Consider the following 19,973-nt stretch of genomic DNA (forward strand, 5'->3'; position numbering starts at 1 on the left):
ATATCCCCACAGGGAGAAGGAAGCCACGGAATGGAGCCCAGAACTGAAGAGAGAACCGCTTTTCCATCTGCTGCATCGGATCTAGAGACAAGTAATTTTAACTTGTTCTTTCCCTATTTTAGCCTCAGATCTTACCTCATTTTCACTGGTGATCACTGTGTTAGATGTCCAATTTCTACTCACCTTTTTGGTGAAAACTGAAACAAAAAAGGCATTTAGCACTTCCACCACCCCCACATTTTCTGTTGTTACTTTTCCCCCCTCGTTGAGTAACGGGTCTACCCTGTCCTTGGTCTTTTTCTTGCTTCTAATGTATTTGTAGAGTGTTTTCTTGTTACCCTTTATGTCTCTAGCTAGTTTAATCTCATTTTATGCTTTGGCTTTTATTTTGTCCCCACATGCTTGTGTTGTTTTTTATATTCATCCTTCATAATTTGATGTCGTTTCCACTTTTTGTAGGACTCTTTTTTGAGCTTCAGATCATTGAAGATCTCCTGGTTAAGCCAGGGTGGTCTCTTGCCTTACTTTCTATCTATCCTACACAGTGGGATAGTTTACTCTTGTGCTCTAATAATGACTCTTTGAAAAACTGCCAACCGTCTCAAACTGTTTTCCCCTTAGACTTGCTTACCATGGGTTTTACTACCAACTCCCTGAGTTTCCTAAGTCTGCTCTCTCAAAATACGTTATCTATTCTGCTGTTTTCCCTCCTAGCATTCCTTAGAATCATGAATTCTACCATTTCTTGATCACTTTTACCTAAGCTGCCTTCCGCTTTCAAATTCTCAACCAGTTCCTCCCTACTTCTCAGAATCAAATCTAGAACAGCCTCTTCCCTAGTTGCTTTCTCCACCTCTGAAATAAAAAATTGTCTCTAATACATTCCAAGAACTTGTTGGATAATCTATGCCCTGCTATATTATTTTCCCAACAGATATCTTGGTAGTTGAAGTCCCCCATCACCACCAAGTCCTGTGCTTCGGATGATTTTGTTAGTTGTTTAAAAAAACCTTCATCCACATCTTCTTCCTGGTTAGAGGTCTATAGTTGACTCCTATTATGACATCACCCTTCTTTTTTACACTTTTATCCTTACCCAGAGACTTTCAACAAGTTTGTCTCTTATTGGAGACAAGCCACTCCTATGGTGGCTTGAAACTGTTCCCTTTGGTCTGAGGGAAAGTGATGAAGTAAAGATATTAATTTTGTATAGTTCATGTAATTATATTTCACCATGAGTGCCGGTAATTCACAATATGGAATTTTAAGGTTGCAGATAAATAGGAATTTCTCCCTAAAAGGTCCAAAGCACTTCTGGTCTTTGTCAAACGCGGCTGACTTATTATGATATTTATCCTGCTCATTCACTGCGTCCACCACCAGAGAATTAGGAGGGCAGTGGGAGAATAGGAATTCAGAGCCCTTATTGAGCACATAATATTTTTTATCATCCCTTTGCATGTTGGTGGTATGGTCACTTGAGTATGCCAAATCATTTTTGTAGGATTGAGAAGGGCTTCATTGACAGGGCTGTCAATTCTGGTTGGAGTTGCTGAACAAAGAATGTTGAGCAACTTGTGCTGCAATTCTTTGACCTCCTTGAGAGGTATCTTTAGGGAGCCTGACACCCTTTTTATGAAGTTCTGGAATTGCCAAAAATCATCAGCCATTGACGGAGGAGGAGACATTACCACCTCATCAAGTGAAGAAGATGAGATGGTAGTTTGGGGGATAGCCTCTTTGTCTGCCCTAGCCTCCTGTTCCTCAAATGTCTCCTTCTGTTGAGCTATGTTCTGGGGAGGGGAAGATGGTATCTCCCTATCATCTGGTGGGTGGGGCTCAGGGTCCTGGAGAATTGTTGGCAGTAAGCACCCCAGGGATCCCAATATGGCCACAGAGGCCTATGCAGGAGAGGGGGTGGAATCCAAAGTTGTTCCCGACAGCCACGATGTCTTCCCCAAAATTCATTTTTCTGTGTCTCTTCAGGTATCAGAGAAGGGCTTCTCGTGTGGATAAGTAGGAGAGCCCTGGACTGATATCAAAGATAGTGAAGGGAGGTCCCCATCATCTTCTTCTTTATCCAGTGGAGGAGTTCCCATGGAAAAGCGTGGTGAGTCCGATAGTACTGAGGATGTATGTGGGTTCAGAGACCACAGAAGTCTCAGTACTGAGAGGCGCTCAGTGCCCATAAGCTCTGTAGACTCCAGTTCATCTGCCATAGATAGGTCCTTTGAGTACCTAAATTCTTGCAGTACTGAATGGTGTGGCAGTACCAATGTAGCGCTCTGACTGTCTCTAGCTCTAGACAGTACCAAGGATTTTGTGCACTCCAAGGTGGGCACCAGCAAAGACAGAGGCTGAGCTTTGTGAGGTACCGATGAACCCATCAGGGTAAAGCTATGTCCGATGGTACCATTCTTCTTTGTATGGAATACCTGTCTTCTCCGGATGGTACCAAAGCTCTCTTGGAGCCATGTTTGCTCTCAGATAAGCTATAGGGTTTCCTGGCCCTGCCAGTACAGGAGGAACTCTTCGCTTCTACGGTACTGGGTTGCGACATCAAACTTCTGATGTGGTCGAGCTACTGGGAGAGTGAGGCCTTTTGGAAGCAGACTCCTCAAGAAGGGAGTCAGAGCTCATTTTTCTGGGACTTCTAGAGGTCTCTAAAGATATTCCCTTCCTGGGAGAGTGTTGAGCCAATGCTGAAGACGTGCTAGATCTGTCTGGTGAATGTTGTACAGTGGGGTTCTCCTGACTGGGCTCTGAAGTGGGGCAGAGGGAACGCTTCATCACAAGAACCTGCAACTTGATTTGCTGTTTTTTTCTTGCCCTGGATTTGAGGGCTAAACAGGTGTTATAGTTCTGTGGTACGTGCGACTCTTCAAGGCAGCAGATGCACTTCGAGGAGCCATCACAAACTGGGATGGTCTCCCAGCAAGTGGGGCAGCATTTAAACCCCCATAAACCAGGCATGCCCTAGTGAGGAAGGCAAGCCTGCCGTAAGAGAGGGGAGAGGAGAAACAATCCTCAAAATAACAAGCTAAGCTAAACTTGCTAACTAATAAACTAGACTAAACTAAAAACTAGATACAACATCTAGCCAAGTCATGCTCCGGGTGGACACACTAAAGCTCTATCTCAGGCCGAGGTGGTTGAGAAGGAACTGAGGGCAGTTTGCCTGCTCAGCACTATATAGCTTCAGGGCAGGGCACGAGGTAATAATGAAAGGTGCCTGCACGGATCAAACAGACCCCGTTATCAAAATCTCTGATTGAAGGTGCGTGGGGCACACACATACCTGAAGTGGAGCAGCCATAGGGACACTATTTAAAGAAGATTCAATTACTGTAGGAACCTCAGAACCATATTCAGAGTAGATAGTCTTCCATTTGGCTCAGAGACACAAAGTGTGGATGTCAGCTAATCAGATGACAGACATGTCTTAAACAACAGTCAGTTCACTGACATTTCAGGGGGATCAACCCCTCAGTCACAGACAGCCCAGAAAGCAAGTTCAGGGCAAAGCAACATTTTGTCTCTCTGTTTTCCTCTATCACTTGCAATCACAGCATGGACTGCTTACCTTGAACTCTGTGCTGGTTTCAGCTATAAGACTGAGCCCTCCAGTGAGAAGTAAGAGGAGGCAGAAAGAATAGCTAGCAAGCGCTCACTTGTGAGAAATGTAGGTCTGGTTAGCACGGAGACCGTGCTCTCCAACTCAGTCACCATTGTTGTTGTCATAGCCACAGTAGTTGTGCACTCTCTCGGCTTCTTGATATAGGTGTTGGACATGATTTTCAAGCCCATTTCCTGAAGAAAGAAAGAAAGAAAGAAAATGCTGAGAATTTAGATATCAGAAACCCATCCTTCCCTTTCCCTCTATCAGCTGCCCTTTGTCCCTCAGGCTGCTCATCTCCCTTATAAAGCAAGGACCCAGTTTTCCCTCTGCTATATGATATGAATCTCTCACTTTGATTCAAGTGGGAATTACTCATATGCCACAGCAGTGAGACAATGAAGCCTCTTGAGTTGATTTATCAGGCCTGACTCACTCAGTGCAAGTTTATTTTTCTTCAAAGTCTATAGGGCCTATGTGGAAACAGCAGCGTTCCTATTGGACATCTTTCCCATATACATCTCTTATAAGCGGGTTCCTCAATGCACAACAAGACTGTTTCCTGTTGACCACTAATGTCAGATGCCCACAGCAAACTGCCCAGTGAGGCATCAGTGCTGAATTGGCCATCTAATTGTAGGCATTCTAAACCACTAACCCATAGAGAATGAAGACCTTAAGTAAAACTCTTTCCTACTGACCGATTATGTTTGGAGCCCTGAACCATGCCACCAATGGGATATCAATGTACAATAACTAAATTTCCTATTGGTCACTAATATCAGGTGACTCATCCAGCTAATCAACGGAATATCAATGATTACTAGAGCTGTTTCCTAATAACCTATAATGTCAGAGACCCTGCTCCACCTAGCCAATGAGGAAGAATCAAAGATCATTACTCTGAACACCATAAACACGTCAGGCTGGTGAGGTTCGCGAGACCAGCATACGAAGTCATCTTCAGACACTTGGTAAGGGTATCCACCACGAAAAATATGGGGGAACAGCCCATAGATCTGGGAAAATCAAGAAAGAGAAAAAAATACCAGTCAGTGGAAAGATGAACCAACATACACCTTTCCTAACACACCAGAGATCTGTCTGAATGGTTGTTCCATGCTATCAAGTATGGAAAGCTTAGACCCAACCTATGAGATAGACTCTCCAAACAGGCTCTCAGTCACGCTTCTCCATTTCTCCTATTTTCTTCCTGGAGAGGCAACATGGTCTGGTGTACTGAGCATGAGGCTGGGAGACAGGAACTAATCCTGGATTTAGTAATGTGCACTGTGTGCAGACCAATGAATTATGAAGTTTGTTTACCAAAGAATGCTGCTACATGGCTGGCGATCATGTAATCGTCAAAAGCATTGGTGGCTCATTAAGATCAACAACTGAATATCCAGACAGACCACCTTAAGGGCCTAGCAAAAAATGGATCCCAGTGGCATTCCGTCTGTCCCTTTGGGATTGATGATGACTCTGTGACCTTGAGAAAGTCACTTCCCCTGCCTGTGCTGCACATTCCCTGTCTGCACAGCAGGGATAATGCTACTATTTCCCTTCGTGGAGCACTCTGAGTGCCTTGGAAGGACAGCACTGTACAGATGCAATGTAGTCGTCTTATTCTCTCTTGCTCACTTGCTCTTCCTTTCACACAGACAGACTGACAGAGTAATTTACCATGGAGTTGCTCAGTTCTCTCTCTGGCCTCATCAGTAGGACACTCTGATCCACGGCTCGGACAGCGCACAGGGATCTGGGAGCTGCCTGCAGCCGGAGACTGACCTCAGATCCAGGGAGGGCCTCATCCTCTGAGAACCCTATCTTCACCTTGAAGGGCACAAGGGGAAAGAACATGAGAGGGGAGGGGAGAAAGGCAGAGAGCGAGTCCCCTCTGCTGATCAGCCTGCAAAGTCACTAGAGCACAGAGGAGCCCCACATAATCCAGGTGAAGGTAGTCCCCTAGGATTCACCTCAGGGAAGCCAGTTGCTTCAGGAGAGAATGAAGCAGCTATGGGAGCAGATGACCCATGAGATGGGTCTCTGAAGGGAAGGACAACTGAGGAGTAAGGACAATTGGAGAGTAGGGGAAACATGCAACTAGAGATACCTAAAGAGCAGAACACAGCAGCACAGTCTTCTGAGAGAACATCAATCCAGTGCTCTTCTCAACACACAATCTCATCTCTAAATACCAGGTCAGATTCAAAGGACTCAGTCCTTCTCTTCAAACCCTCCATGAGACTATCCCAGGTTTCCTAAAGCAGTGGCTCTCGACATTTCCAGACTACTGTACCCCTTTCAGGAGTCTGATTTGTCTTGCGTACCCCTAAGTTTCACCTTATTTAAAAACTACTTGCTTACAAAATCAGACATAAAAATACAGAAGTGTTACAGCACACTAATACTGAAAAAATGCTTACTTTCTAATTTTTATCATATAATTATAAATTAAATCAATTGGAATATAAATATTGTACTTATATTTCAGTGTATAGTACATAGAGCAGTATAAACTAATCATTGTCTGTATGAAATTTTAGTTTGTACTGACTTCGCTAGTGCTTTTCATAGATTCATAGATATTTAGGTCAGAAGGGACCATTATGATCATCTAGTCTGACCTCCTGCACAATGCAGGCCACAGAATTTCACCCACCACACCTGCAAAAAACCTCTCACCTATGTCTGAGCTATTGAAGTCCTCAAATCGTGGTTTAAAGACTTCAAGACAGACTTTTCACGTAGCCTGCTGTAAAACTAGGCAAATATCTAGATGAGTCGATGTAACCCCTGGAAGACCTCTGCATGCGCCCGGTGGGTACAAGTACCTCTGGTTGAGAATCACTGTCCTAAAGCACTTGCTCACCTTGCCTGATCATAGTTCCCCATGACAGCTAGGCTCCTGTGGAATAATGGAGCTGTCAGTCCTCAGGAGTGAGACTTGTGTGTGCAGGACACAGGGCTCTCTTAACTTGTGGTTGAGGAACTTGATTCCAGAAGTCACTAGAATGTTCATAGATCTCAGACCTTTCCGAGCAGAGGGTAAAACCCTCTTCTTCAGCTACCCTTCCCCTAAGTGCCTCACCCAAAACCATACATTGAAATACAGGTCCCTATATTCCCAATGAATCATTACCCCAGCCACTCAGTTACACCCAGCCACCCATATTTATCTACTCCTCACACCCTCATTACCTTATTGCATTCCTTCCCCAGATGCACACACCCATGAACCCAGAGCTCTCAGCCATGAGTCCTACCTCATTTTTGAAGCACATGGAGACCCTGAAGGGGGCACTATCAGCTATGATTCCTCCAGTGGGGAAGATGACATAAACTACAATGGTAGGAGCTGGGGCGTAGTCGGAGGTGAAGACCAGAGGAATGAAGAAAGTGCCCGTCATCACTGGATGGGGGAGGAGGGATTGGAGAGAAAGAAAGAGGAAAAGAAGGGTATGTTTCCACTACCAAATGTACCAAGATCTTCCCTTTTTGCCATCACTCTTCCTCTGCCATTTTGCTCCCTTTCTCCTTGCCTTTGTCGCATGGAATCGGGTCACTCAGAACCAAGGACATTTCCAGAGAAGACCATGAAACAATCAGTGTCCTCGTGGACTCCTCAAGCTCTGACCTGCCATTATAGATCAGCCAGAGGATCTCCCTGTCTCTAACCACCACCTGAGGGGGCTGAGAGCTTCAGCTCGTTGGATGTTAGCAGATGTCAGCCTTGCAAGGAGTGAGATTCCTAAAGTTACCCTACATGGCTTACACCATGGAGCAGAGCTTGTGGGGACACAGCACAGCACAGCATGATCACGATGTGGAAGAGTTGCCTGCACTTACTCTTTGATGACCCAACCAAGAAAGTCTTCTGACCTGAAAGGACAATCCCCACTTTCCCAATGACCTAAGGGAGAAGAGAGAAAGAGGCATAAGAGAAGGGCTAGGAAATGCCAGAAATACGGTCAATAGCTTGACATCATTATGCAGACCAGACTCTCCATGGATGGCAACTTAGGGAGAATGAGACATAGAGCCTTTCACCCTCCATGGAACCAGCTACAATTGAGCCACTGGGTGCAGAGGACTTAGGGGGATAAAGAGACTGGGATATGAAAACTTTTACCTGTCAGGCACCAGTTCTGATCTAGTCCAGGGTCAGTAGTGAGTGAAAGTCCTGCCCATTTGACAGCTGATCAATGGACTTCATTATTGAAATTATTTAAGTGGCCCTGTTCCTAATGGCACAGTTGCCACATTGAATAGAGGGAAACAATAAATAAATGGCCACTACACTGGACATCTTAGTTTAGAGACCAAGGACTGTTTGGGCCATGGATGTTGAACTTCCCTCTCCCCTCCGTAAAGGTGGTTTCTCAAATGCAGAGCTGAGGAACACTAGCAGGGAGGCAGAGTGTGTGTGTGCACATTCTCTGTTCTGTGCAACCAGGGCTTGAGTCGCTCGAGGTTTCTGATCCAGCATTTTTAACCCATCACCATCACCCCCTTACATTTCCCTAGCGACTCACATAATAGGAAAAATCCACACTCTTGGGACCATAACTCAAGTCTTTCTGGTAAATTCTGAAGTCCACCTGCACCCTCTCATTTTTGCCACAGGGCAGTGTTCCTGGAACACGTACGATCCTGAGGAAGCTCTTGGTGGTGGTGTACAATGGCTGTATGAAGTGGTAGGCATTCTGGTAATACACATTGACTGTCCCTGGCACATATACTGGGTCCTGAAGCAGGAATCTCCCCTGTTAGAAAATAAACAGTGAACTCTCTGGGTGAGTACATCAGATGAGAGAGATTCTGGAACTAGGGGGGTCAAGATCCTAGACATGACTTAGAGATCCTAGGCCAAATTCATCCCCGGTGTAAATCCACTGGATTGAAAGGAGCTACACTACATACTAACTTGCTTGCACATACCTAGGCTGGTATGAGAAGCTCATGATTGGAACGGCAGCAGGTCATTGAAGAATGCCAGCAGTTATGTGAGGAGCCCAGGGCTAGCATAACTTGGATCCACAGTTTAGGAATAACGTACATCAAAGGAGCTGTTTGGTGGGAAGCCAAGAACTGGAATATCCAGAGGTGATGCAAGTCTGAAATATGGTTCTTCATTAGAACTGGTTGGGGGTGGGGGGAAGATGCCTGCGGAGCAATAACCTGGTTCTGGAAAGTGGTATTAGTCCCTGACTTTCACAAATCCTGAGATGGAGTCTTCCTCACTTACCTCCAAAGAGACCGAGGCACCATTCCAAGCATTCGTGTTTAGCTCAAAGGAAGCTCTTCCAGAGTCATCTGTGATGTACGTTTTGTTAAACCGCAGCCTGGTGTAGCTTAGTATAAGGTAAACTGGTGTGTTATTCACTGCTTTGCCTTGGTGATCGACTATTTTAATCTGAGAATCACATGGGGAAGAGAGGAACACAAAGCAGTTTCATCAACGTATGGAATCTCCAGCTCCATCTCACCCAACTCGCCGTCAGTATCTCCCCGGGCAGAGAGAACACCCCAGTCGCCATCAGCGTCACCAGCACTGCTCTTAAGAGTCATCGTCTCCTTTATTGCCATATGAAGAGGCAGCACACAGACTCATCAGAGGGTTACTTGCGAGCCTGGCCTACAGAATTCTATACTTTCAAATGTTTGGGGTGTCCTTGAGGTCTAACTCTGAATCCCCTGGATTTTTAGTCCTTGGGGCTTTTTTTTTTTTTTAGCAACTGACATTCTTGTATGGGGTTTGTATTTTTTACCGAGTCACTGATTTGTACCTCAGTTTTAACCCCACCTGAACCAAGTGTTTTGGCTGGGAATTACTCAGTCTCTGTGGCATCCCAGAGCTTGTGCTGGGGACAAAGCAGGGCAAGGAGACACAGCTGAGGATATAGTTGGGAGCACATTTTTCCGCTGTACTCTCTGGAGGGTTTAGCTAAGAGTTACCTTCCCTGTGTAGATCTCGCCAGTGTAGTAATAAGGATTAACCTCCTCAAACGTGGCCGTCCCAGCTGTCCTGGAGATGAAGAAGCTGCGGGAGGCATTGACCTGCACCTCTGAGTGAAAGGGACAGGAGAAGAGATGGGAGAGAGAGAGAATGGCAGGGAACAAAGAACCATCCCATTGGGCAATTCAACTAGAGAGCAGGCCATTTGGTGAGACAAACATGTATTAGGCTGCACACACTTGATACCCCCAGGGAGATGGTGCTCACAGGACCCTGGCTATCTGGTCTCCCCACCAGATGTCTATAGGAGAACTGTCAGTGACCCATCATGAGACCAGACCAGACCACACCACCCCTATGGACCCACAGAGCAACATGCCTTATGTTATACCCATAACGGGTTAGCTCCGGTGCCTAACCAGTGAGCACTGGAGCACAGAACCCCCTATGGGCTCAAAGAAGGGCCAGTTCCAGAACCTCCTGTGAGCCTGTATCTCAATGCTCCCAGTGGACTAAGAACAGGGCTGACAGTCTCTGATGTCCCAGATAATACTGGTGCATGTTTATTCAAGTGCCTTTCCTATACCCTCAGAGAGACTTCTGAGGTTACCTGTGCCATCCTCTACCAGTGTGACCACTGTATCTATGTTGCTGCGGTAATCAGAGGAGATCTGGTTGAAGACAGAAAGATACACAGATGTGGAGAAGCAACCCATCTTATCAGTCTGAAAACAAGAGAGAGCAAGGTGATTGGTGCTGGGACAGCACAGCACTGCAGGAGGGACAGATGTCACGGAATGAGCTACCTCTCTGTCAGAACAGAACCCCTGCTCCTAGGGAGCTCAACCTGCTCTGTGCTGCAAGGCACTTGAAAGGAGTGTCCATGATGCAGCTGGAGAGTGCTTCCGAGCACGGGGAGACAGAGGTGATAGCTCCGCTCAAGCTAGTGCGCTAACCATAGCCGCATGGCTGCAGCCACACTGCTACTTTTAGGGACCTAGATCAACAGAACTAGCATGTGTCAGTCTAGCCACACTGCGAAGCACCCCCCACCCCGAGGCTGTGTAGATACGCTTCAAGAGTCATAGAATCATAGAATATCAGGGTTGGAAGGGACCCCTGAAGGCCATCTAGTCCAACCCCCTGCTCAAAGCAGGACCAACTCCCAGTTAAATCATCCCAGCCAGGGCTTTGTCAAGCCTGACCTTAAAAACCTCTAAGGAAGGAGATTCCACCACCTCCCTAGGTAACGCATTCCAGAGTTTCACCACCCTCTTAGTGAAAAAGTTTTTCCTAATATCCAATCTAAACCTCCCCCACTGCAACTTGAGACCATTACTCCTCGTTCTGTCATCTGCTACCATTGAGAACAGTCTAGAGCCATCCTCTTTGGAACCCCCTTTCAGGTAGTTGAAAGCAGCTATCAAATCCCCCCTCATTCTTCTCTTCTGCAGGCTAAACAATCCCAGCTCCCTCAGCCTCTCCTCATAAGCCATGTGTTCTAGACCCCTAATCATTTTTGTTGCCCTTCGCTGGACTCTCTCCAATTTATCCACATCCTTCTTGTAGTGTGGGGCCCAAAACTGGACACAGTACTCCAGATGAGGCCTCACCAATGTTGAATAGAGGGGAACGATCACGTCCCTCGATCTGCTCGCTATGCCCCTACTTATACATCCCAAAATGCCATTGGCCTTCTTGGCAACAAGGGCACACTGACGACTCATATCCAGCTTCTCGTCCACTGTCACCCCTAGGTCCTTTTCCGCAGAACTGCTGCCTAGCCATTCGGTCCCTAGTCTGTAGCGGTGCAATGAGTCAATGAGGTAAGTCTCACTAAACACCATTGTATGCACATAGTGCTGAGCCTTTGGCTTCTGTCTGCACCACCACACAACTCGACATGGTGTCAGCAGTGGGTGGATCTCAGCACCAAAGAGAGCAAGACAATGAGCGGGGGAGACAGAGAGAGAGAGAGGTGGTTGGTTGGTGGTTTTGGGGAGGAAAGGGGCGTCAATGCTGAGGTTGTCATTTTTGTGGTGGAAAGGCCTCTCTGAAGAGGAGTCTACTCTGTTGCCCCTGTTAAAAGGCTTCTCGGGCTTTCTGACTTTAATGTGTTACGTTAAATCTGAAATGGTTCAGTGGGAAAAATCATATAAAACAGGCAAGGTTAAAAAAGAGACCAGGCAAGGGACGAACTACCAAATAAGGGACAACTGCCAAGATTATTAACAAGAACAATAGAGACAATGGCAGCTGGTTATGGGGCCAGGGAACAAAAACAGGTTTTAGACATGGGGTGAAATCAATTAAAATAACATGTCTTGCACTGTGTCTCCTTCCCCTTGGCCCACCTCGGCTGCCATTGCAGCTCCTGCTTCACAGGAGTGTCACCCTGTGGGGCTCAGCTCTTGTTAAGTGGCTCACCTGGTTGTTGTAGTGTTGACAGAGAGGAGGTCGCTGGGTACTGTAGAAATACCACCAACTCTTCTGGCACAGGCTCACCTGGATCTTCCCCTGCACGCCTTTCCCATAGGTGTATCTATGTGAGAAAGTGCAGGGGGTGGGGGAACACATGGAAAGGGTATTCACACACACACACACACAAAGAAAACAGAGGAATCTGAGTGGGCATGCTTTAGTGTACCTCCAGATCTCATTTATTTCATGGATATTCACAGTGTATGAAGTGTACCAAGGTAGATGCAGCTGTACAAGCAACGAGAACCATGATCTTGTCCAATCTCAGCCACTAAGCAGGGCTGGCCTGGTCAGTTCTTGGATGGAAGACCTCCAAGCCAAACCTAGGGGCTGCTGGTTTTGTTATGTTTTCTAAGACTCTTCCATCTGAGTCAATGCCCCAGCACCTCTCTCTTTATCTATCTGTGTAAGCTCTTACCCTGTACCCATCACTGTGGTATCTGAGCACATTGTGCTTAGGGAGCCTGTGCTGCAAGGAGTGAAGGGGTATAAGTGATGTTCAGCGGAGACGCGCTACCCTTTGAGTCTGTACTAACTCCAGTGCCCTGAGAGATAGTAGAGGCGTGATACTGCAGGCTCTGATGAGGCTGACTCAGTGAGGGGCTGCTCTTCTTCGTCAATATGTAATCCCCATGTCCTGGCCAAATTCCATCTGGAGCCATCCCATTCTGCCTCCCTAGAATTTCCCCTCCAGTATCATCTGGTGAAATTTTTCTTCCTTTCCCCTCTCATTGTCTTGTTCTGTAGTGTGACTAGCATAGAATATCTGCTGTGCTCCACCCCAGAAATGACTATATTTCAGTGGTTGGATGGTCTCTGCATATGCACTCTGTCAAGAGCTCTGAGATCCTTTAGGATGAAAGGAGCTAGAGCAATGGGAGACAATTAATAATTAGGGTGATTTTTCTAGCTATTTAAAGATGTCAAAGGGCTGCCAGGAATGAACTTGGCCTAATATAACAGAGACACAGTCACTCAGTTACATTCTCCCTTTGAGGTTCCCCTAATAGATGGGGGGATTGCTCATCCCAGGCTGGAGTTTACTAGCAGCTCCCTCCCCCCCGATCAGCCACCTCACCTGCCACACACGCGGAGCAGGAAGGTTTTATCCAAAGCATAAATCTGAGTTGGCTCCTCAAAAACCACTTCAAATTTTGGCAGCACTGGAAGGAAAGAACCAGAGAGAATGGAGGGAAGTTACACCCTGGCGAGGAGCCGGCCATGATGAGAATGAACATGGGCTGAACTGTGGTAGCATTGGGGGTCCCATTTTTTTCTTTTATGAAATGTAGGTATAGTTCCACTCCTGCCTAATTCTCCCCCTTGGTGTTGGACCTGTGGCTCTGTAGGGGCCCAAATAACAGTGAATTTGTCTGTTAATGTCCCTCACCTTATGACAGCTGTTTGTAATGAGTGGAGAGGGAAAGAGGCTGCCATAGCTATCAATGTGCTCCTGTTGCCCCTCTGTAGAGAAATCAGACAGAAAACACTGAGCTATGAACCCTTTCTCCAGCAGTTTTCGGAAGGCGAGTATACAAATTCAGCTTTGTCCTTAGAAATAACCAGTGCACTCACATGAGTTAGGAGCATATGTCCTATTGAAAGTCACCGTTCTCTTGTGTCACTTGGGCTCTTTTGAAAATCGACCCCTAACATCATTGGTACAGTCAGCTTTGGGGATCAGCCAGCTGTGACAGAAAGCTCAGTGCTGCTATTGTCCTGTCATAGCCTCTGCAGTCTGTACCTAACCAGACTGGTGTGTACACACAGCTCTCTTTGTCCACACTAAACGGGGGGGGCAGGGGGGGTTCAGAGAATCATCTCCTTCCTTAGCAATATCCAGGGACATCTTCTCAGATCAGACCAGATTTGATTCCCTTCCTTGTCAGGGATGACCTTCCCTCCTAGGAAGCACTCTCCCATCCATCCACAGGAGATTTCTCATACCAAGATGCCGTGCCTCTCCCCAGGTGGGATCTGTTTCCCGCAGATAAAATTCCCCCTGCCCTAGAGCTGTCTTTCTCCCCAGGCGTACCGTACTCCTCCACGGAGAAGCTGCTGTGTGCTTTCTCATTGGCCACGCTGATGATGTACATCCCCAGTGGGGGCTCAGCAGCTAACTGGAAATACAGATCTGCAATGCCTTCCTGTGGAGCCACATCCAGCCATTGGCCAATCCGGTTATTGTTAGGGTCCTGCACCCGCAGCAGAGAGGCATAATTAATTGCTCCAGCATCTAAATGATCCAGAATCCACAACATCCAGCTATTTCAAGGGTTCTAGATGATATTACCTAACAGGTTCTAAACTGGCCTTAGCTCTAGAACCCAAGTTCTAAAGCTTCTAAAATCATTTGTCTCTTGGGCTTCATATGGCCTAGATATTCTAGAAATCCTGAAGACTACATAGTTGTAGCTTCTAAGACCAGTGATGCTCTGATCTAGAGAAAAGATCTCTTAAAATTCTAAACTATAATTATAAAGGTCCAAAGTGAATTCCCATTCATAGTGGTGTAAATCTCAAGTAACTCAGATTTGCAGTGATGTAACAGAGCAGAACTTGGTTCAAAGTCTCTAGAATACAGAGGGAAGCCCTGAAGACATCTAATTTCTAGAATCATTAACTTCTAAAATTCAAAACATAGGCATCTACACAGTCAAGAATGTAAACAAATTATTGCAACCTGCACCAAAAAATACCATTTTTTGTGTGTGTGACACTCACCTGAAGAAACACCAACGGATACTGTGGAAAAAAGAGGCAGCAACATTAGAAGAGAGAAAAGCACTCTCATCAGTGTAAACAATGCATTAGAAACACAAAGCTTCTGAAGGAGAGCAGTTTGATCGATGACCTGGGAGCTCAGATCCCTGACAAACAATACTAATTGCATAAGGATCACCAGAGAAATGGTGGCACAGCCCATTACACTGAGGCCTGGCGAGAGGAAGAGTGTAAAAGCCAGGTTGGTAATCACCCCACATTTGCAAATAGATTATTCTCCAATAGTCCCCACCTAAGGGAAACCCCTTCCTGTCTGACACTAGCTCAGACTCTGCTATGGAGTGGCCATCCCTTAGAAGAGTCCCAGGTAAGTTCTTGCCTGAGGGAGCCCTCACTACAAACAATCCAATCCCCACTGTACATCCAAGAGGAGGAAGTGGTGCACTCCTAACAAACCGGTTTTCCTGTGCCATCCCTAGAGTGGAGGCTGCACATGAACAGCAGAAGGAGCTGATAGGAATAAGGAATCGGCATTTACAAAATTTCTGTGTTGGGTGCCCATTTTGCTGACATGAGCAGGGCTCCATGCTCAGCAATTGGATACCATTCCCATCTGCCTTCAACACTGAGTTACCAGTTATTATTCTGGGTGTTACTCTTCTTCAGACACTTGACAAACAAAGCCCATGTATGTATTTGGGAGCTAAAGAAGTGACAGAACTTGGACAAGGATGGGGGGATCTGACAAAAGGGATCTGAAACAGGAGACTCCTTCACATCCTCTCATACGTGTCTCACCGTGTCATTGAGTGGAATGAAATCCTCATTCAGGGTCACGATTCTAAATTTCACTGAGAGGGGAAAAGAAAATGGAGACAATTTAGAAAATGGAGACCTATCAGCTATTTACCTCAGACCTGTCCTGCAGCCCCCCTGCTATTCCTGTCCTGGGCTCCCCACGCAGCTCTGCCAGTGCTTATCAATCCTGCCCTGCTGCCCCCGTGCTGTTCCAGTCCTTATTCACCTATGTCCCTACCTTGTACACACACAGGGTATACATTTGTGAGTAGTATTGATTATGTCACCAGCACACACACAAACATTCACATGTACATTCCCAGCACGTTCACCTACAGATACTTGATGTGTGGCCTCCTGGAGTTTCACACTCATCACAATGCTACACACTGTGGCCATTCAGAACTTCACAGCAGCAGCAGGGATATAACTCAGATCCTCCTGCTCCAAGAGCCCTGGATCAGTCCACTTGAGCTAAAGGAGAATCTCCATTGACTGCTACCAGTATAGGGCCTATGACATTCTGCTGAGCAGTTTGCACTCCATCCAAAATAGAGGGCAATGAGGCTCACACATAAACTAGGCTGTACATAGGGCAGCTATGGTAGGGGAATCCATGGGTCGGGTAAAGTTGCTGTGACTGGTGGTATAGTGGCACATTGGGAATAGGCTGAGGCTGCAAAAAGGCCTAGAGCACATTGTGCTCTGGTGTTCCTAGACTAGTGGAATGGCCCTTTGTGAGGGAATGCACCACTGTATTCACACCCTATGCACCATTGTAATAACCTTTGTACAAGATATGCCTTGGGAGATATCATCTGAAAACTAACAACTTGTTTGTTGAGAGCTACAGAAGCAAAGCAGGATACAGGACACAGTCCCTCTCTGCTCTGGATTGCACTCTGGGCTTACTGGGGTGTTCAAGTCAGCAAGAGTTAAAACAACCTAGAGGCAATTTGAACTTATGCCAAAGGCTGAAATGGCCACCAGGTTAGAGGAAAGGGTAGAACAGTGTTGGAAAACCAGCCAAACCCCGCTTCCCAAGAGGATCTGCCCCAGGCTGCGTACAGGGGAAAGTTTATGTGAGTGGGCACCCACACATATGGGCACTACCTGCTCCTAGCAGGAGCTCTCACCTGTCTGTCCTGGTTTGTAAATGGGCTTGTCTGTCTGAATGAAGGTGCCGCTGTTGACTCTACGGATCAGGACCTTCTTCTCCTCATGAATATCGATCCTGCGGCCAGTGATGAACAGTTTGATGCTGGCAACCTCCTCGGTGCTGTTAGCTGGAAGCACAACCTGGATAGGAAGAGAGAGGGTGAGCAGCCCCAGCTTAACTCCCTGGGGTCCTGGCCAGGAACAGGGGAAGGGAAAGGAGAACAGCAGAACCCCACCACCACCACCACCCAGTGGCATGTACTGAAAAGTCTCAGCTCCTCAGATCCAGATTCAGCTAGGAACCACCAGGCATGGGCTTCATCCATTTCTTTTCTGGCCAGGAAACTGCAATAGCAGATAAAGGAGGCAAGTGATGCCTCTGAGCCCTGGCACATAGGGGTGAGGGTGGGCAAAGGCCCCGAGAAGACAAAGGTGGGAGAAGTTAGCAAGGAAGCATAGGGGAGAGAGAGGGCTGCAGTGTAATCAGCAGCCACTTCCATGAAGCTAGGTCTTTAGTGTGGTGCCAGCAGGCAGCCCAGGCCATGTCAATCAGTGGGAGAACCAGAGAGACAGAGGGTCTGCCTGAATCCAGCAGCCTCAATAAAGAAACCACAGCTAAATCCTAGCTCTTTTGTACTGGAAGGGTCACTACCTGGGCAAATCCCCCTCACTCTAGATCTCAGTGAAGTTTCTCTCCTCCTGGGAATCAGCCGTGACAATGCAGCTTATAAATAACATGCACACACATTCTCCTCTGGCTGCTGTCAGTAGCCTGTGTGTGAACTGGACAGCTGGGTCTCAGTCCCCACATCACACAAAGCACCATCACCGTTGGCACGAACTGGCCTCCTCATTAGTTCTCTCAGGAAAGAGGCCAGGGACGGAATGGGAGCCTAGAGACAGACCTCTCCTGCTTCTGCTGCAGTGGGTCCTTCCAGGGCAAGTTGGAGGAACTGTAGTGGCCGTGGTGAGTGTGGGAAACGTATCCACCTTGTACTTGATCTGGGGATAACTACAGGGTACAGCCACAAGGGGCTGCCAAACCAATACCTTTCCCTGTGCTAAGGTCTTTGAAGAGAGGGAAAAGGAGGAGGAGTAAAAGCATTAGCAGAGGGAGTCTCACCTGGAACTTGCAACACCCAAAGGTCTTCTCCTTCGTGATCTCTTTTCGCAACAAGACATCCTGTCCCCCAGAGCGCTCCAGCAGCAGGGTCACATAGAGCTTCCCCGCGTTATAGTTGATATGCACACAGGCAGCCTGGGATGATGGGTAGTGGAGGTCTGCAGGGATCACCACCATGTAATGTCTGCAGCAGGGAGGAAATAGCACAGCAGTGAATTAGAGTGAGGACTCAGCGAGAGGAACGGGCACCCCTATACACACACCCCTAGACACACATGCTGCCCAGCAGCCCCAGGCAGGATAGTCCCTTTCAAGGCTGTGCTTTGACATAGGGTAAATGTCAAAAGCAATGGGGATCCCACAGCGGGGATTAGTTGACCCCTCACTCATAGGAAATGTCTCCTGCTGATTCAGGTTGGAGATATATCCATGTTCGGATTATCATCTTTACTCCTCTCTTCCTTTTCTTGGGCTCCCCTAAACAACTCCTCTCCCTCCTTGGAGTTTACACCCTCCAGATACCTGGAGCCTCTGATGGCTGCAGTCTAGCTGGCCCAATGATGTGCCCTAGTGTGACAAGGGCAGGATGCCAGACTCCATGGGCCAGTGGTTTGCTCTTGGAGTGCAGGAGGCAGGATGTGTGACCTGAAGGACGAATGATCTGATCTAGTCTGGAAAGTGGGATCCCAGACTCAATGGCCGGTTGGTCTGACCTGCTGTGGCAGGAGGCGGGGGAGCAGACTAGATGGGAAAATGGTCCATCTGTTTAAGTCGTTCCCCTGATGACTGGGATTGAAATGGAGTTTTGGCATCACTCACAGTATGGGTGAAGTGGCCGTGAAGTGCAGCAAGCAGCTCAGGGCGACGGCTGTCCACATCCTCCCAGGAGACTCACAGTGTGTGGGGAGCAGGGGCTGAAATATTCCTCTTCCTCCAAGGTCTCTGAAGCTGCTGCTGGGTAATTTCCTTTGGGGGGCTGCCTGAGCAAAGTGATGGGAGGGGGCTTTGTCTTCCCCCCCCCCTTCTCTCCCTCGGTCTCCTTCCCGCGATTATACTCCTCAGCAGCAAGGGGGGTGTATCGTACAGAATATCCCTTAGCCAATGACAGCCTCCTGTATTCTGTCCACCAATCAGTACATGGTGTCCCCCTCCAAAGTCCCCGGACAGACGTTCGACCAAACTGGCTTTTCCTGGATAAACAGCTTGAACGTTGCTGCTCAGTGACCCGGGCCTGGTCCTGATCACCTGTCACCTGTAATCCTTTGTTCTGGCTGGAAACGAATTGCCCATTGTATTGCCTCCTGGGACGGCTCCTCCTTGGAGCAAAGGCGGCAATTAAGCCATGCAATTCGGACAGGGGGATCTGGATATGAGATATGGAGAGTCCTTCCCCCAGGCATTCTTGGGGTCCCTTTGGACTCAGAACTGTAGCAGCTGGAAGTTGTTCCCAGCGGACAGCTTGTCAGTGGGCTCTGTGAAATGATACAGCAAGTCTCAGTCCATATCCTAGTGTCCCAAAGGAGAGCCAGCATCACAAGCAGCTCTGCCTTGCTCCCTTGTTGACAGGCTCAGTAGAGAAGCCAGTGGCTGAGTGCGTCAAAAAGAACAAACAACCTTTTTAGCTGTAGGTCCCCCCGTCAACAAAAAAGCATTGCAGCAAAGCAGTGCCTTAAGCCTGCAGGGCCTGTGCAGCACCTGGAGTCCGCGCACAACAGCAGAGCCAGCATCGGTTGTGCCAATTGTTTGCAATGCCTGGGATGAAGGTCTGCGCTCTGGTCCAGCTGAATTGGTGTCATCTGAAATAGTTAGTACCCAGCTTTGGTGGGAATTCATAAGGGTTACAGCTGTCCAGGGGCAGCTGATCCCCCAGACTCTGTCACGCAATGTAGTGCTTTGCAGTGGAAAAGTCCCTCGAAAGCTGCTTCTCACAGCACTGGGCACAATGGAGTAGGTGCTCCAGGAGTCTGAGAACACCCTGGAGCAGCCAAAGCTGCCAGCACTACTGTGGGTGGATGAACACAACCGGTTCTGTAAAAACCTCCAGTGCTGTGCACAGTGCACTGAAACGTACAAGAATAAACGAGACCACCAAACGGCGCATGCCAGCAGTG

The 19,973-nt window shown here is 47.6% G+C and overlaps 1 protein-coding gene across 1 annotated transcript in view; it reads right to left on the reverse strand.

Annotated features, from left to right (window-relative positions):
- Window positions 1-18,740, reverse strand: part of LOC144270054 (alpha-2-macroglobulin-like protein 1) — a 38,364-nt gene extending 19,624 nt beyond the window's left edge. The window contains exons 1-17 of the mRNA XM_077826289.1: window positions 18,682-18,740; window positions 17,863-18,046; window positions 16,718-16,880; window positions 15,582-15,634; window positions 14,784-14,804; window positions 14,095-14,254; window positions 13,138-13,222; window positions 12,006-12,120; window positions 10,189-10,303; window positions 9,578-9,687; window positions 8,868-9,035; window positions 8,269-8,385; window positions 7,469-7,532; window positions 6,886-7,031; window positions 5,303-5,452; window positions 4,519-4,635; window positions 3,672-3,810 (exon numbers count right to left, since the gene is read on the reverse strand). Of these exons, the coding sequence (XP_077682415.1) occupies window positions 3,672-3,810; window positions 4,519-4,635; window positions 5,303-5,452; window positions 6,886-7,031; window positions 7,469-7,532; window positions 8,269-8,385; window positions 8,868-9,035; window positions 9,578-9,687; window positions 10,189-10,303; window positions 12,006-12,120; window positions 13,138-13,222; window positions 14,095-14,254; window positions 14,784-14,804; window positions 15,582-15,634; window positions 16,718-16,880; window positions 17,863-18,046; window positions 18,682-18,740 (1,966 nt within the window). The remainder of the gene's footprint in view (window positions 1-3,671; window positions 3,811-4,518; window positions 4,636-5,302; window positions 5,453-6,885; window positions 7,032-7,468; window positions 7,533-8,268; window positions 8,386-8,867; window positions 9,036-9,577; window positions 9,688-10,188; window positions 10,304-12,005; window positions 12,121-13,137; window positions 13,223-14,094; window positions 14,255-14,783; window positions 14,805-15,581; window positions 15,635-16,717; window positions 16,881-17,862; window positions 18,047-18,681) is intronic.
- Between the last annotated feature and the right edge of the window lie 1,233 nt (window positions 18,741-19,973).

The sequence above is a fragment of the Eretmochelys imbricata genome, chromosome 1, assembly GCF_965152235.1.
Source record: "Eretmochelys imbricata isolate rEreImb1 chromosome 1, rEreImb1.hap1, whole genome shotgun sequence".
NCBI lineage: Eukaryota > Metazoa > Chordata > Testudines > Cheloniidae > Eretmochelys > Eretmochelys imbricata.